The following is a 17410-nucleotide window of genomic DNA, read 5'->3' on the forward strand; positions in this document are numbered from 1 at the left end:
AATTGGTGTCATCACAATGGTAGTCTGTGTACCAAGTTTGGTAAATAAGTGTCATCACAATGGCAGTCTGTGTACCAAGTTTGGTAAATTGGTGTCATCATAATGGCAGTCTGTGTACCAAGCTTGGTCAATAGGTGTCATCATAATGGCAGTCTGTGTACCAGGTTTGGTAAATAAGTGTCATCCCAATGGCAGTCTGTGTACCAAGTTTGGTAAATTGGTGTCATCATAATGGCTGTCTGTGTACCAAGTTTGGTAAAATGGTGTCATCATAATGGCAGTCTGTGTACCAGGTTTGGTAAATTGGTGTCATCATAATGGCAGTCTGTGTACCAAGTTTGGTCAATAGGTGTCATCACAATGGCAGTCTGTTTGCCAAGTTTGGTAAATAAGTGTCATCACAATGGCAGTCTGTGTACCAAGTTTGGTAAATAGGTATCATCACAATGGCAGTCTGTGTACCAAGTTTGGTAAATAAGTGTCATCACAATGGCAGTCTGTGTACCAAGTTTGGTAAATTGTTGTCATCATAATGGCAGTCTGTGTACCAAGTTTGGTAAATAGGTATCATCACAATGGCAGTCTGTGTACCAAGTTTGGTAAATAGGTGTCATCACAATGGCAGTCTATGTACCAAGTTTGGTAAATAGGTGTCATCACAATGGCAGTCTGTTTACCAAGTTTGGTCAATAGGTGTCATCATAATGGCAGTCTATATACCAAGTTTGGTAAATAAGTGTCATCACAATGGCAGTCTGTGTACCAAGTTTGGTAAATAGGTGTCATCACAATGGCAGTCTATGTACCAAGTTTGGTAAATAAGTGTCATCACAATGGCAGTCTATGTACCAAGTTTGGTAAATTGGTGTCATCACAATGGCAGTCTGTGTACCAAGTTTGGTAAATAGGTGTCATCATAATGGCAGTCTGTGTACCAAGTTTGGTAAATAGGTGTCATCACAATGGTAGTCTATGTACCAAGTTTGGTAAATAGGTGTCATCACAATGTCAGTCTGTGTACCAAGTTTGGTAAATAAGTGTCATCACAATGGCAGTCTGTGTACCAAGTTTGGTAAATAGGTGTCATCACAATGGCAGTCTATGTACCAAGTTTGGTAAATAAGTGTCATCCCAATGGCAGTCTATGTACCAAGTTTGGTAAATTGGTGTCATCACAATGGTAGTCTGTGTACCAAGTTTGGTAAATAAGTGTCATCATAATGGCAGTCTGTGTACCAAGTTTGGTAAATTGGTGTCATCATAATGGCAGTCTGTGTACCAAGCTTGGTCAATAGGTGTCATCATAATGGCAGTCTGTGTACCAGGTTTGGTAAATAAGTGTCATCACAATGGCAGTCTGTGTACCAAGTTTGGTAAATTGGTGTCATCATAATGGCAATCTGTGTACCAAGTTTGGTAAATAGGTATCATCACAATGGCAGTCTGTGTACCAAGTGTGGTAAATTGGTGTCATCATAATGGCAGTCTGTGTACCAAGTTTGGTAAATTGGTGTCATCATAATGGCAGTCTGTGTACCAAGTTTGGTAAATTGGTGTCATCATAACGGAACTGTGTACCAAGTTTGGTAAATAGGTATCATCACAATGGCAGTCTGTGTACCAAGTTTGGTAAATTGGTGTCATCATAATGGCAGTCTGTGTACCAAGTTTGGTAAATTGGTGTCATCATAATGGCAGTCTGTGTACCAAGTTTGGTCAATAGGTGTCATCACAATGGTAGTCTGTTTGCCAAGTTTGGTAAATAGGTGTCATCACAATGGCAGTCTGTGTACCAAGTTTGGTAAATAGGTATCATCACAATTGCAGTCTGTGTACCAGGTTTGGTAAATAAGTGTCATCACAATGGCAGTCTGTGTACCAAGTTTGGTAAATTGTTGTCATCATAATGGCAGTCTGTGTACCAAGTTTGGTCAATAGGTGTCATCACAATGGCAGTCTGTGTACCAAGTTTGGTAAATAAGTGTCATCCCAATGGCAGTCTGTGTACCAAGTTTGGTAAATTGGTGTCATCACAATGGCAGTCTGTGTATCAAGTTTGGTAAATTGGTGTCATCATAATGGCAGTCTGTGTACCAAGTTTGGTAAATAGGTATCATCATAATGGCAGTCTATGTACCATGTTCGGTAAATAGGTGTCATCACAGTGGCAGTCTATATACCAAGTTTGGTAAATTTCCACCTAGTAGTTAATGAAGTGATATAGGTATAGATGAAGAGGCAGGATTATAGCATTATGCCCTACAAAGCATTTCGATAAAAGAGAGAGACTTGAAACATTGGAATATGATTTGGGGTTGTCTGTATTGTGTGAACAAGAGTAAAGAATTTTGATCCATAACCTAGAACCAGAGCTTGGGGAGTGTCTCTCCTTTTGCTGGGAGTAGATATAAATGTAACAGAAAAAGTGCTGGGTTAAGTGGGTATGCTATATAATTCTATTGCATTATCAAATAAGAAATGCCATTTGCAAGAACAATCCATATCTACATGAAGAAATTATAAAGTAGTTTTGAACATTCTGTACTTGTTTCAATTCCAGCTGTCACCTTGATTATGATGTACTTTACTTTCTTATATAATTATTACATATATTTAGAAAGCATTTTATTATGAAAACTACTTCCAGTGTTTGAGTGTGATATAGAATGTACAAAAATATCAGGTAATTCAGTCAGTTTATTGTAAATAATTTATTCAGTATATTTTATAACCCTACCAAAGTAAATGTCTCCCAGTAATATTTTTATTTGTACATATTCAGACCAGAACACTGCCTACTGGAGCCTGTCTGACATACTAGGTGCTGTTGGCATTTCTCCAAATCCCACAGACCAGCTGAAGTCCCCAGGGTTTATGCAGAAGCTTATGGCCATGTTACAGAAAGGGCTGAAATATATTTTGTTGGGGTCAGTTGCTTGGCATATTATTTAGATACAGTCTTAAAATTTTGCTATAAGTGTATATATGATCAATGCAAGGTATTGATGACTTAGAAGTATACTGTAGAAAGTCAAAAACAATCTAACCTATAAATGAGACACTGTAAATCTTCAACAGTTTTCTCCTCGAAGTAACACTGGTCTGTGTTTCAATCATGATGTACCCTTGTGGGATTTAGAAATATATACACTTAAGTACTGCAAACAACAAGATTGATTGCATAAAAGTGGAGAAATACAAATTAACAAAGTCTATTCTTTTTTTAATACTTTAATTTTATATAGATGTGCCAACCAGTGATTAAATTCCCCAATGGTGCAATGTTTTGAAAGTAAACAAATCCATCAAGCAATCTTCTACCTGTCCCCCTCTCCCCATTCTCCTTATCTTATGTATGGCTTTGATTATCTGGAAATAACTGTGTACTCAGTTTATCCCCTACTATTTGTTGCTGAGCTTAACATGCTACCAAATTGTAAAAGTCCAGATGAAGATATGCAACAAATTCAAGTAACTTAAGGTAAATTCCACTCCTGTTTTATTTCCATTTTTGACTAAAAGACAAAATTATGGTTTGGCAACTTTCATCAGTTAGGAGATCCAATCACATGATATGATCCTGATGTAATGCAATTTTTATCTGCAAAGGCAGCAAAGAGCAAAAGGTTTTACTAAGATGTAGGCATGAAACAGCAAATAACTTGTCTTTTTACCCTTGTATCATGCTTATACTGTGAAGGCAATACAAGTGACTGTTAAGACATTGACACCGGTGAAGAGACCAGTTAAATCAAAAATGTCCAGAATAAAGTAAAAAACAAAAACTGAAGCATCAAATGAAAATGAATTCCAAAATAATGGAATCAAAGGAAAAAAAACATTCACACAGCATCAATAAATCACTTGGAAGTCAAAACTGACAAAGGCTGCTGACTATATTGTTGGAGGGGTGCAAAATTGAAAAGTTTGAGTTCACTGTTGCAGAGTACAGTCAAACGTATCAAGTAGGGGAATTGTACAGAAGCTTAAGACACAGGTCTCCACATCAGTCTCTTGCAGATGAAAGCTATCATCAAAGCCTTTCCTTTTTGGAGTGACCACCTTCAGAACAAGGTTGTGTTGATGATATCAGATATCTTGGTGGTACTGACATAGCTCCGCAAACAGGTTGGTACCAAATCATCTGAACCAAGCATGCAACATTGCATTGACACCCAGATCAGATGTATTTTTGGCAGACCTAATGTCTTAGCCTATTCTCTGTCAAGAAGGGGACAGATTCTTGAGACAGAATAGGAGGGCCTCAGATGGTCAATCTTTTACAACCAGGTGGAATTAAAAAGTGCCATCTTCATGTCCCATTACTAGATCCAATGGCATTGTCCATTGACACTCTTCCTCTCAATTGGTAGGGTTTGCAGACCTTTGTCTACACCTTCTAATGATCATAGTTTCAAAGATTATACATAAATTGCAGGGCCTGAAGTGCAAAATGATTCTGATTGCCACTCTCCCCTCTTCTTGATCTAGTGATAGATCTACCGAGGAAGATCTTGGCCAGGTCAAACCTTTTCAAACAGCCTTGGATCCACATGTTTCATCCATGCCTGGATTGTCTTCTCTTTTTCATGCTTAGATCTTGTCCATGCAGACTCAAAGCAGAAACAATCCAACCCTTCAAAAACTGCATGAGCTAGAAGCTTACAGAGGGAAGTGGTGTGTTTTCACAAATAAATTTCAAAGCATCCCTTCAAGTGCCCCTGTCCTACAAGTACCTGACTTTTTTCTTTGGCTGTTCAAGAAGATAGGGCTACCACTCAATGACTGGACACATTCCATCATCATGGCAGGGAGGATCTTGGTCATAACAAAAACCTTTCTGATTTGTTCCCCAGCGTTAACTTGAATAAGCCTAAATCATTCACATTGTTTTCCTAAGTGAAATCTTTCTTTGGTTTTGACTTGATTTAATTCAAACAAATTTGAGCCTTTAGCCATGACCTCACTGAAGCTACTTTCACACAAACCTGTTTCCCGAGTGTTTGCTTTGCATTGCAGAGTGACTGAATTACATGCCATATGTGTTGATGTAATCTACCTTCAGTTTTGATTAGATGGCTCAGCAGTCCTTATACTGCAACCTGGTTTCATTGCCAAGAATTGGATGCTGTCAGTGGGCATTCAAAAAGTCATCATACAACTGCTCTTCTGTATTGACACAACCCAAATTCTTTCAAACAGGACCCAGTACATGGGCTCAGACATTATCCAAAGTGGACTGAGCCTATTTGTGAAGCCCAAAGATGCAGTTTTTTCCAAGTTCAACATGAAAAGAAAACATGCACTGCATACTCTGAGATATCGCTAGACTACAGTCACCTGAAGAAGATCTCTGCTCATGAGATAAGAGCAATCTCTGTGAACCTTGCCCTGACCATTTTATCACTATCAAGGTCATCATCAAGGTCATCAGTTGACATGCAAAATCAATCATCTTGAGATTTATCAATGAAGCTTGACTCCACAGGGACAAACTCTGGATTTGATAGAACTAGTCTCAATTGCAATGAGAAATTACTCATTCCTGGCATAACATCTGAAGCACAAATCAGTCTTATTGTTGTGTTCAGTATTTGATTTGGGCTAGAATTATTTATTCATATTATTTATTCAATAAAAATACAGAGTGCTTATCAATAATATTTGTGGACAGAGACATTAACTTGGAATTATAGTAAATTCAGACAAGGATATTTTGGTTTATATCATTGTGATTATTTGGAAGACTGTTGTCACATCAGCAAGTTACAGGCCATTACAAGCTCATTAACCCCTTCAATGCTGGAACTTAAATTAACCACCATTGGAATTTAATTAGACCTTTATTCATCATGACTGGTGAAATTACTTTTTAGACTATTTGAGATTAAATTCGCATTACCGTAAGTCCTTTTTACATTTTCACTTCGTATTCTAGGGAAATAAATTATTTGTTGAATTTTACAAAACTTGTTGATTTTCACTCTTTTCTATGACTTAGTTTACAGACCAAGGAGGCATAAAACATAATATCTTCAAAAAAGGATGCCTATTTTTATAATTAGACTTTTGTATGCACCCTGAAGTGAATGTATGTATGCAGACTTAAATCACTGCACAAGTTTAAGATTAGAGTTAGTAATGTCATACTTCAATATTTTATAAATAATAATAATAGAACCATTATATAAAATTCATATTTCTATATTTTATCCCATTGCTCAATCAGGATGGTAATTTTTTTTTTCAGTAACCAATTTTGTCCTTTGTCTTAGTTTGTTGAATCTTTGTTACATTTCTTGGAGAAATAGATCAACTATATTTAAATGACATCAGTCCATGTCTTTTTAATATGATTTGTGTAGGTTATTCATTAATTGTCAGCACATTGTCAGGTATGTTTGTAAATGATGCCAATTTCCTTACAATCTTTGCTTCCTGACAAACATGTAACCATGACCTTGGGAGCATACTGACACATATGTAACCATGACCTTGGGAACATACTGACACATATGTAACCATAACTTTGGGAGCATACTGACACACATGTAACCATGACCTTGGGAGCATATAGTTCAATGGAAGTAATGGAACAATGAGCATGAAAGTCATTTAGAAGATTAATTTTCACAGTATTCAGTAATAGAAACTAGAATATAAATAGGTTTAGCAAAAACACTGCACTATAGGGAACAGTATTGGAGGACTTTTTTTAAAATAGGGAATACAACCCCTTTCACTGTGTCAGCAATGTAGAGAAGACTGATGACAAGCTATCTTTTAATGAAGTATCAGGATTTGGCCTAGATATTCAAAGATGATCATGTGATCTTCATGGAAGTAATGCTTAGGTTACAATGAAGGAAAATAAAGCAGTACCCAAACAAACTTTAATTTTGGTAAAAACTGGATTTTGTTAAAAATGGTAATATTGTGCATTACTTTTTAAAATACACATCATAAATAAATATTCACATCCATTTGCAAGATATGAGCACCTTGGCAACAGTTGGTATTCACTACAACTGGTCCTTGGCCAGTAATGAAACTTGAGTGTAATTATACTACTGTTACATCTGTGATGTCTATCAATTTGTAATTTATGCTTGCATAATGCAGACAGAAATATTTGTTAACAAGAAAGTTTATTTTAAAATTAAAACTTATGAAACCTTTGAAAAACATCTGAATTTTGTGGTTTCAGTATTTGTTCATTTTTTTTTCTTTGTCATTTGAAGGTCAATGAGCAACGTAGAGATTTTGAAAGTTATTCCCACTGTGGCTGGCCTGCCACTATCCATGCATGTCAGTATGGCAACGGTAGCCTCCCTTGATTTGAATGTGTCTGGGAATGCCATTACCTTCAAGGAGAGAAAGGGACCTCTCACTATGACTGCAAAAACAGAATCCATGTAAGTTTGCCATTGATAAAGCATATGCATCACTTTTTCACAGTTGCAGATATGCCAACAACATTGTCATTATCAATTTTAAGATGGTGTATAAAGTGTTAAATTTGTCCATATCGGGCAGATGATATATGGTAGGGGACATTGATTTGCAGGAAAGATAGTGCGATCCATGGAACCCATGTTTTCTCCAATGTTAACCCATTATTTTATGTTGGAATTTAACTTCCAATTCTTTCTGAATCCAGCCCTTCAGAGAAGGATAATAGTTCATATTCCCCATCTCTATACTATGTATACTATAACAATAATATGCAAGAGAAGAAACTCTTCCAACATAACCATTTTGATTACCTCTCTAGGTGCCTACCTTTTGAGTGGATGTTATCAGTTTAAGCTTTTACATTACATGTGTAATATTGTATCTATAACCTTGAATCCATTAGATTTCTCATGAAATGTTAGACATCCGTTTCCCAAGTCAGTATTGTTCTCTGGTTCTCCCATTATACTAGACATTGTTGACTTTATTAGCTTATGTGATGGCCTGTTGTCTGTCATTGATTCATTATCAATCAGTCTGTTAGCAAACATTCTTATCACAATTCCTCCTAAATTACTGGCATGACTGACATCCAATATCATATTATATGGCCACCACAGCAGGCATATTGAAATCTTGCTGTTACAAAACAGGTGATCATATAGATGTTACAGCACTTGCCCTTTACTGCCAGAACGGAAAAGACAAGTCCATTTTTGTTGTAAAAAAAATTGGGTTTATTTTGTGTGAGGTTGGTAACAAATGACAAATACTTTATTTCTCCTGCTTTTTTTTACCGTGCAAATACAATAAAATACTTTTACTATAAATATGCATAACAATACCACCATCAGCATATTACTATTTTACATGTTCATATTTATTCATCTCCCAGTATATTCAATATGAATGATTTACTGCCTCTTATATTTATTAATTATTCATACAGAGAGACAGTGAATGCAAGTTTACCAATTACAGGTGTAAAACAATCAATTTAGAGCAAAACAGAGAGCACTGCCCAGGACAAGTGTATGGACAGAATGATAGGCCTAGGAAAGAATATGTAGATTGATAACCTATAAAGTATACTAAAATACATCAACATACATTAGTTCCATTGGAATATATAGGAACAGGCTATCACATATATTTCAGAGAGAAATATGCAGAGTACATATTTAAAAAAAAATGATATATTAGCTATATCATATAAATCTAGGTTCCTTATCATATGGAACAAAGGTCAAGGTCATGTGTTTTCCTTGAAACAAAATTTCTCAGGTAATCCTTGGGGAATGCAAAAAAATTAAAAAAGGTAATAATAGTCAGTTAATAATAATCGATACCACATAAATATATTTGGTATCAAAACTTACCAGCATGAATATTGAACAAGACCAAATATATAAAAAATACATTTTCTTCTCTACCGGTTTATGTACTGCACAAATGCATGATGTAGATTTTACTAAGCAATTAAATATTATGTCAAATTTAGATCAGTCCACTCCATCTTATTCCTTGTCTGAAAACGTATCCCCAAGGTACTACTTTGTAATAATGTCATGAAAACAATACCACAGTTGGCAATTTAAGGTGATCATACATTTCATCCCTAAAAGCTTATAGCTGAATTTAAATTTAAAACAAACTAAGATGACACATTGACACTGACAAAAGAACACATTGACATTGACATAATAAATGCCAAAAGTAAAACTACTAAACTAAATGCAATTCTATAACCAGCACACTTCAGAAACAAGCTATTGCACTGACTGTTTATCAATAATATGCTGTACATGTACTCTTTTGAAAAGAGAGAAGTAAAGGTAGAGGGGTACATAAATGCTATATCATGCTATGACACATGCGTTGCCACTCCCCCAACTAGTAAAACCTCCATTTATTAGTTTTAAAGTATAGACTTAAAAATGGATGTCATTATTTAAGAGGCAAATGATGGCTGTCTTATGACTCTATGGTCACAAACTAAGTGATAAAAAGGAGCAAAACTAACATGTTTTGTAAAATTTAACAAACAATTTGAATATAAATGTTATAAAATGAAATTTTTTAGAGGAACTTAACAGTTTTCTGAAGTGAATAAAATGTAACCCAGATAAAGTTCTATGAAAGTCCAAAAGAATGAAAAGTTCTGTATAAATTTCAAAACCAGAAATGTACTGGTCCACCAAGAATCATGATGTTGTCAAAATGGCATTGTCCAGATCTCATTTGACTAGTTCACAATAGTTCCAAGAATAATATTATAGTTAAAAAAAAAAGGAGCACTTTATATTTCAATTGAGCAGTCTAAACAAATGTTTCTGCTCTCAGGTAATATCTAAGTACAACATAAATTTTTTCTGCAGTCTTGATGTTACAACAGGAACATAAGAATTAAGAATTACTCCAAAATAGGAATTAAATCTGATTGCTCAGTTCTCTCCTGATATATACCTTCCATTATTATTATTATTATTATTATTACTATGCTTCACAACATACCCCTATATGACAGATCATACTACTGATTCTAATGTTTCAAAATATCTATTAATGTGACCTCACTCATCCAATAAGAATTAATTCTTCTAACACCATCCTAATCGATCTGTCCAATTGGTAAAAGGCCCAATCTTGTAAACATTTTTACTAATAATTCTATTCTTAGTAACTGTCAAGTCATATGCTAGCATCTATTTATAGATCTATGTCATTTTATGCTCTTAAGATTTTTAAAACAGACCTTAGTCATGCAGAAAAAATCTAATAAAAGATAATCCATACAATTGATTCCTATCTTAAGGTCAGTCAGTGGAATCATTTTCAGTGGTATTTATATATAATTTGAGAGGAATCATTTATCAGACTCCTCAAAGTTTGGCCAGTTGGATGGGGCATCTCATCTGCTCTGTCCAAGTTTAAAGGGATTAACATGTTTTCATTCAATGTACCAGTATTTGATACCAACATGGTGAGAAAAAGCTCTGGAAATCAAATTTATAATTCAATATTATGGAATATTAATGTGTTTCTATTAGGAAGAAATCACTTTCTTTGTGTGTAGTTCAGGACCCCTGCTGTGCACCAACTGCTTCTTGGAAATACTTTGAACATGTCTTTGAATTAAAAGTAGAGTAAATTTGGGAACCATTCAATATAATTCCTTTCTTCTTTAAATACTTCTTCAAGAACTGCAGTTAATTTTATTTCTCCATGTTATAATCAGCTGCAGACCTAGATCTATTCTTCAGTTGTTGCTATTGTAGAAGATACTGTCAAGTTGCATACGGAAGTAATTCATCAAAATGGGAAACAACTGAATAATAATACCATGACATATCATATAACAGAATATAATGTAATGTAATGTAATATAAGATAACATAACATAATATAATTAAACCAAGAAATATTGCATTTTTATTTTGTTAAGTGCTGATGTCAGTCCTTTCATACCTACTATGTACATGATTCCTGTTATTATTTCATACTCTGAAGACGTTTGCCAGGGTTCAAATTTGTGAATTTATACAAGGATAGAATATAGTCTACAAAACCATTTAAAATATTGCTATTTTTAAAATTATTAATCTAAGGAAAATATACAAAGTAAACATTATTTCTTTCATGATTCCATATCTTTTAGACCCCATTGGTAAAATAATATAATAGTCTGCTTTTTGCTGTTGTTATTGTTGTGGGTCAACTGTATTCATGTGCCTCTTTTAGCTACCCTCATCCCAGTATTCAGCTACCCTCATCCCAGTATTCAGCTACTCTCATCCCAGTATTCAGCTACCCTCATCCCAGTATTCAGCTACCCTCATCCCAGTATTCAGCTACCCTCATCCCAGTATTCAGCTACTCTCATCCCAGTATTCAGCTACCCTCATCCCAGTATTCAGCTACCCTGATCCCAGTATTCAGCTATGCTTTAAAGAATGTCCTAAATTGTGATCAGAAAAAAATTTCTGAAGTAATCCAATTCTACATACAAATGACAGCTGACACTTAAATGTCAGTTATTTTTAAAGGAAGATAAAATAAAGTGGCATTAATGTGATTCTGTAAAGTCGACTTTCTAGGTTGATATGGTGATGGACACTAATAGGTGAGCTAAGAACAAAGTTTGTATTCCATTTTATTTTTATTGGGACTGAGTGCCAATGAGAGCATATATGAAATTTGTACATGTGTGTTAGATGGCTTTAAAATAATTGTCTTTTGTATTAAAATAAACATTCTTGATTGCACTGGTTGTTCTTTGAGGTCTTTGAAGATACAGATATATGACATAATTTAGGTTTTGGGTGCCATTTTGGAACACATTTAAATGCTTATTTCACCATGTTTCACTATATCATATGTACATGTTAAGTTCACATAGTGATGGTGGTGTAACCATAACCAATGCATTTTTATTAACTTAAATATGTCTCATATTTGGGGCCAAAATTGGTTCTTATCCAACCTTGATATTTAAACCTTTATGACAAAATTGTAAATAATGTAACAGCTGTTGCCTCAGTGCAGTATTTCAAAATGTCTTGGAAAATTCTTAGTCTATAATGCATGATATTTAGTAAGAAAGTCTCTGTTTTATGTCAAAATCATTTTATGTGATCACCATAGCAGAAACATCATTTTAGATATTAGTTCATACTTGATCATGATCCAAGATACCAATGAATGCTGGCCCACCCAATGGCTACATACATGAGTTCAGAATTTCTGCATGGGGTCGAGATGGCCAGGCTGGACATACAACTGAAAAGGGTATTGGCCTTTACTGAAAAAATTACTTAGCAATTTTTTGTTCTAGTCCAGCAGTCTTTGAGTCTCTTTGGGAAGAGAAAATATATTGCCTAGGGACAGGTCATGCAAATCAAGAAGGGAATGCTAGAGTCAGTGAAGTAAGAACAATTACAGTTTTGACAAAAGCTCATTTCTGAGCATTTGTATGGAATGACAAGAAAACTGTATATCAGTAAGTTGTAACCCAAGGAACAAGATGGTGTGCATGGGTTAAAAAATAGAAGATATCAGGAAGTACCAGTCTGGATTTTCCATAAACTGTACAAAAAATACATGATTGGAGTTGATATATTGGCAGACCAGAAGAGGATGCTGTACTCCACCTGCTGCAAAGCTGTAACATGGCAGAAAGAGCAAAGCACCATCTGTTATCAGCAATTGTGGCTATGTTAATTGCCCCACACAAAATGTAATGCATAACTCCTTTAACAAATATTACTTCAGATTTAGTAGAACCAAATGACCAGTGAAATACTGGTAAATAATCACTTGTCAAATTTGATATATAACTTTGCACAAAAGATGGCACAAATTATAGTGTTACAAATAGTGCGTGTTCAATTAATGGATTTCTTACCAATCTCGATAATGAAGTTATATCAATACAAAATAACATAGACAGAAGGTAGTGATAGCTTATATATATATATATATATATATATATATATATATATATATATATATATATATATATATATATATATATATATATATATATATATATATATATATATATATATATATATATATATATATATATTTGGTCATGGACATTCTGGATTATATCACTGTGATACATCAAGATTATTAGCACATAATCTTATTCAAGCCTACTGACACATCAGTACATTCAAGACTGGAATTCATTCAGAACACTCTATACTTTTGGACTTATTATAGAACTTTTAGAATTATATGGGATTTCATTCATAAGACTCTAAGTTCCATCTAAATTTTCACTTTGTATGCTATGGAAATAAATTATTTGTTGAATTTTACTAAACTTGTTGGTTTTTCTTTTTTCTGTTACTTAGTTTAAGACTATATAATCGTAACACCATATTATAAACAATTATTTTGGTATTGTCTTATTTCATATGAAAAGTGCCCCTCTCTGATACAGAGCATGATGTAGTTTGGGTCCATATATAAGACACTAAATTTTGACTTTAAATAATTCATTCAACAAAAAATTCCAAACAAGCAATTTCATGTCCTAATTTCAGTTAGACAAAATAATGGAAACAAGAAATTATGTGGGGTTAAACAAGGCAATTTGTTGAATGCCTTAAAAACTGACCAAATCCAAAATATAAAAAAAAGATGAATTAGGTCAGCAAAGAAAACTTGCACTGTTGGAGAATTCTCTGATGATTTGACGAATGGTATTCATTTAAATTATGAAGACAGAGTGACAGTTAGCAAGCTGTAAGGTTAACAAAACAGTTGTGAACCATGTGAATTTTTCATTTCAGGTTCAGCTCACATTTGTCTTGTCAGCTGGATATAAAGCTCCTGGACATGTACACAGCAGGAATGAAGCTGATGATGTCAGGCCTTGGGGACTTTAGCATGGAAACAACATTTTCCTATGCATCACATAGTCTTAATCTCAATGTTGCTGCCATGAAATCAGAAGAATACATACCTCTTCATGTCAGGTTGTTTTAGTTTTCTTTCTACTGTAATTTATTTGAGGATAATACTCTGTGTGGGTGGGTATGAGTATTTGCATATATGAATTAGTGCTTTACAATCCTAATGGTTAATTGTGGCCAATTGCTGCCATGCATTGTTAAAGTTTGAAAATTTAAAATTGAATTGTACAAAAATCAGCATAAACCCTTCTAAGTAAATGTAAACCTGAAGTTCAGCAATATAAAAATTAACTCTAAAGATGTTACAAGTTTGCAAAGTTTATATAAAGAAAAATAAAAGATAACAAGTAAAATCTTCAGATCAGGGTAATTTGTTTCTTTTTATATTGATTCAGAAAATTTAATATTTTCTCAGGTGGTACATCATCACAAAGTTTAACCATCCACTTCTAAATTCTTTTGTGGGTGTAAGTCTATGCAATATCAAAATAATGAAGTACACCACTCCCTTGATAACTCACACCTTATAACTCACAAACCCACTTATAACATGGGGTCAGGCATGGGTCCCATATTTTAAACCAGAAAATACCCAACAAATTGATCCCTTTTTGTTGAACTTGAAGAAAATTGCGATCAAAATTGGTAATGGAAACTTTGATGTATCACTTGTTTTATCATCAAAAACAGTAGATAGGACCTGGAAATTTTAATCAACACTATGAAATATCAAATTTAAAAATAGGTTATACAACTATTTTTACATTTTCTTTCCAAACAAAATTCCTAGTACACTGCAATTAATGATAAGTAAGAAAATTTTGATCAATGAAATCACTTACGCCGAGTGGAGGCAGTACTTTAATAAATAAGTACAATTTTAAAAATGAAATTTTTGCTCTAGTTCTATCTTTTAGTTCCTTTTGAGTGTAATCATCATAAATGCAATGTGTCCTCTTGTAATTAAATGTAAAATGCGTCAATCTGCTGTAACAGCTATGTCCACGAGCATTATCTCTGGGATAATTAAGTGCAGACCATGTTTTGATAACTGATTTGCAGAAGTATTTGTTGTATTGTTGCACTGAATTAAAAGCTGGCCTCCTTTGTATTATCATGTTAATTATGTCTTTTAAATCAAATAAAGGAGGTGGAATAAAAGAAAAGTTAGAAGGCATAAAAATCCTAAAACCTTAAAATCTAGCAACCCCGATTGTATGTCGGGTGAATTCACTTCAATTGATCAATCAAACACTTATAAATGTTATTGTGTATGTAACATAAACTATCTTAAATTAACTGACTCTTTCATAACTGTGATCAAAGATAAAAAGGCAGCCAAGCAAAATGAATACTTCGTAAAATAAAGAGCTTGATTTCACAGATACAGCCCATTGTGGGCAAGCAAGTTTTAGAGAATTCTTGAACTGGCACTTAGAGATATCCTCAAGGATGATAAGAAGTTTCATTATTACTTCCAATGAAATCACGACATCAATATTGTACTAACTGAACAATAAAAAATTGAGTTTCGATGTTGACAATTGTCTCACAAAATAAATGACGCGTGTTTTTGTAAAAAAGGAATCTTATTTGGTGGTATATCAACAGTTAGTCTAGTTCCCTGCAATGTGACTCATGATTTGGCAGGATACTATTAGACACCACTACGGGAACCAGACTCATCTAGAAAACAAAAAGCAGTGGCGTGATACACAGATTTTTCACATACATGTGATGGTTGCTGAAACCAGTTGGAATAATCTTTCATATGTTGGACATTTTGAAAATAAATGTTTTTTAAGCAGAATAATGAACAACTTCATTAGAAAAAGCACGTTATTAAAAATTATTATCGACGTGATTGTACAATGATGGTTCAGTCATTAAACAGCCCAGTTCCCTAATGCCCTTCCACCCCCCACCCCCATGGTCATCTCAACGTCAAAGCAATTTTTTTCAATTTTTGGAGTTCCCTTGGTAACTTGCACCTTGCTTATAGTGTGATCTAGGTTTGTGGACCCCATTGTGCGTATGTTATTGAGAGAGAGGTGTATTTATATGCTCATTGAATGGCAGAGCATTTTATGTCATGATGTTGTCTGTCAATCTGTTATCAGTTGGATTTTTTTGCAGTAATTTTAGATGTCCCCATTATGAATTACCAAACATTATATATGGCTTGCACTTGCAGTTAATAAGAATCATATCAATTTTGGGGTCAAAAGATCAAGGTAACTGTGGTTGTAAGAAAAAAGATGGATACAAACAGTAATGTTCAGTTACCAAACTTTGTGTATCGTTTGCACTTGGGGTAAGAAAATAACTTATTGATTTCAAGGCTATAAGGTTAAAGGCTAAGGTCAAAAGGACTGAAAGAATAAAATTGTTTTTGCACAATAAAATAAGTTACATCATGTACTAGATTCAACTCGCTTGAGGTAAGGAGGAAGCCTATATTTTTGAGGGTCAAAATGTCAAAGGGCAAGATGACATTGACTGAAAGGATAAAAACTGGTTTCTGTGAATTAACATTAGTTCTACATCACAGATTAAACTGTGTCGATGGCTTGAACTTAAAAAAAAGAAAGAAAGAAGCCTATAATTTTGGTGACAAAATAAAAATGGTGTTTGTACAATAAATCAGTTCTATATCACAGACAAGGAGCAAATTTTGTGGATGGCTTGCACTTGGGTTAAGGAAGAAAGCCATTGATTTTGGTGTTATAAGCTCAGAGGACAAGGTCACTGTGATTGAAAAAACACAAATGGTTTCTGTACAAAAATTTCAGAAATATTGACCATATACCTTCATCAAAGTTTGTGGATGACTTGTACACTATGTAAGAAGGAAGCCTATTATTTCTTTGGTCAAAAGGCTAATATTTGTTGGTTGGTTGGTATTTGACGGCACTGAGCCCACTTAGAAATGGGAGCTAAGTACCTTTCCTATAACACACAAAGGCAGTCAACCTGGGCTGGCCTGGGTGGATGTTGAACTGGTAACCCTTGGATCATGAGTTGAATGCTCTACGAATGAGATACCATGATTCCCAATGAAAAGGTAAAAGGTCAGGGTTGCTGACTGAAGTATTAAATTGGTTTTGTATTATAATTTTAGTTCTTGACCATGTACCTTAACCAAAGTTTGTGGACAGCATGCATTTAAGATTTGGGAGAGGTCTATTGATTTTAGGACTAAAATGTCAACGCCATTATGGCTCTAACAAATATTGATTTAACTTTATTCTTGAGTAAACTTTTTGACCAAAGTTTGTGGATGGCTTGTACTTACTTTAATAAAGAAGGCTACAGATTCTGGGATCTAAAGGTCAGAGGTCATAGTAAGTCTAGCAAAAACAATAATCTTTCCTGCACATTAAGTTTTATTCATGTCAACAGACCTGGACAAAGGATTGAGGTGATTAAGACCAATAGGTCAGTAACCTCCAGAGGCTTACATGCCCTGCATGACAAATCTCCAGAGGCTTACATGCCATGCATGACAAATCTCCAGAGGCTTACATGCC

General features: G+C 34.3%; 1 protein-coding gene across 1 annotated transcript in view; it reads left to right on the forward strand.

Annotated features, from left to right (window-relative positions):
* Positions 1 to 17410, forward strand: part of LOC149806893 (uncharacterized) — a 248378-nt gene that overhangs the window by 104635 nt on the left and 126333 nt on the right. The window contains exons 17-19 of the mRNA XM_089959232.1: positions 2783 to 2927; positions 7242 to 7415; positions 13758 to 13943. Coding sequence (XP_089815358.1) covers positions 2783 to 2927; positions 7242 to 7415; positions 13758 to 13943 — 505 coding nt within the window. The remainder of the gene's footprint in view (positions 1 to 2782; positions 2928 to 7241; positions 7416 to 13757; positions 13944 to 17410) is intronic.

Source organism: Sinohyriopsis cumingii, chromosome 1, assembly GCF_028554795.1.
Source record: "Sinohyriopsis cumingii isolate HCF-2022 chromosome 1, ASM2855479v2, whole genome shotgun sequence".
Taxonomy (NCBI): Eukaryota; Metazoa; Mollusca; class Bivalvia; order Unionida; family Unionidae; genus Sinohyriopsis; species Sinohyriopsis cumingii.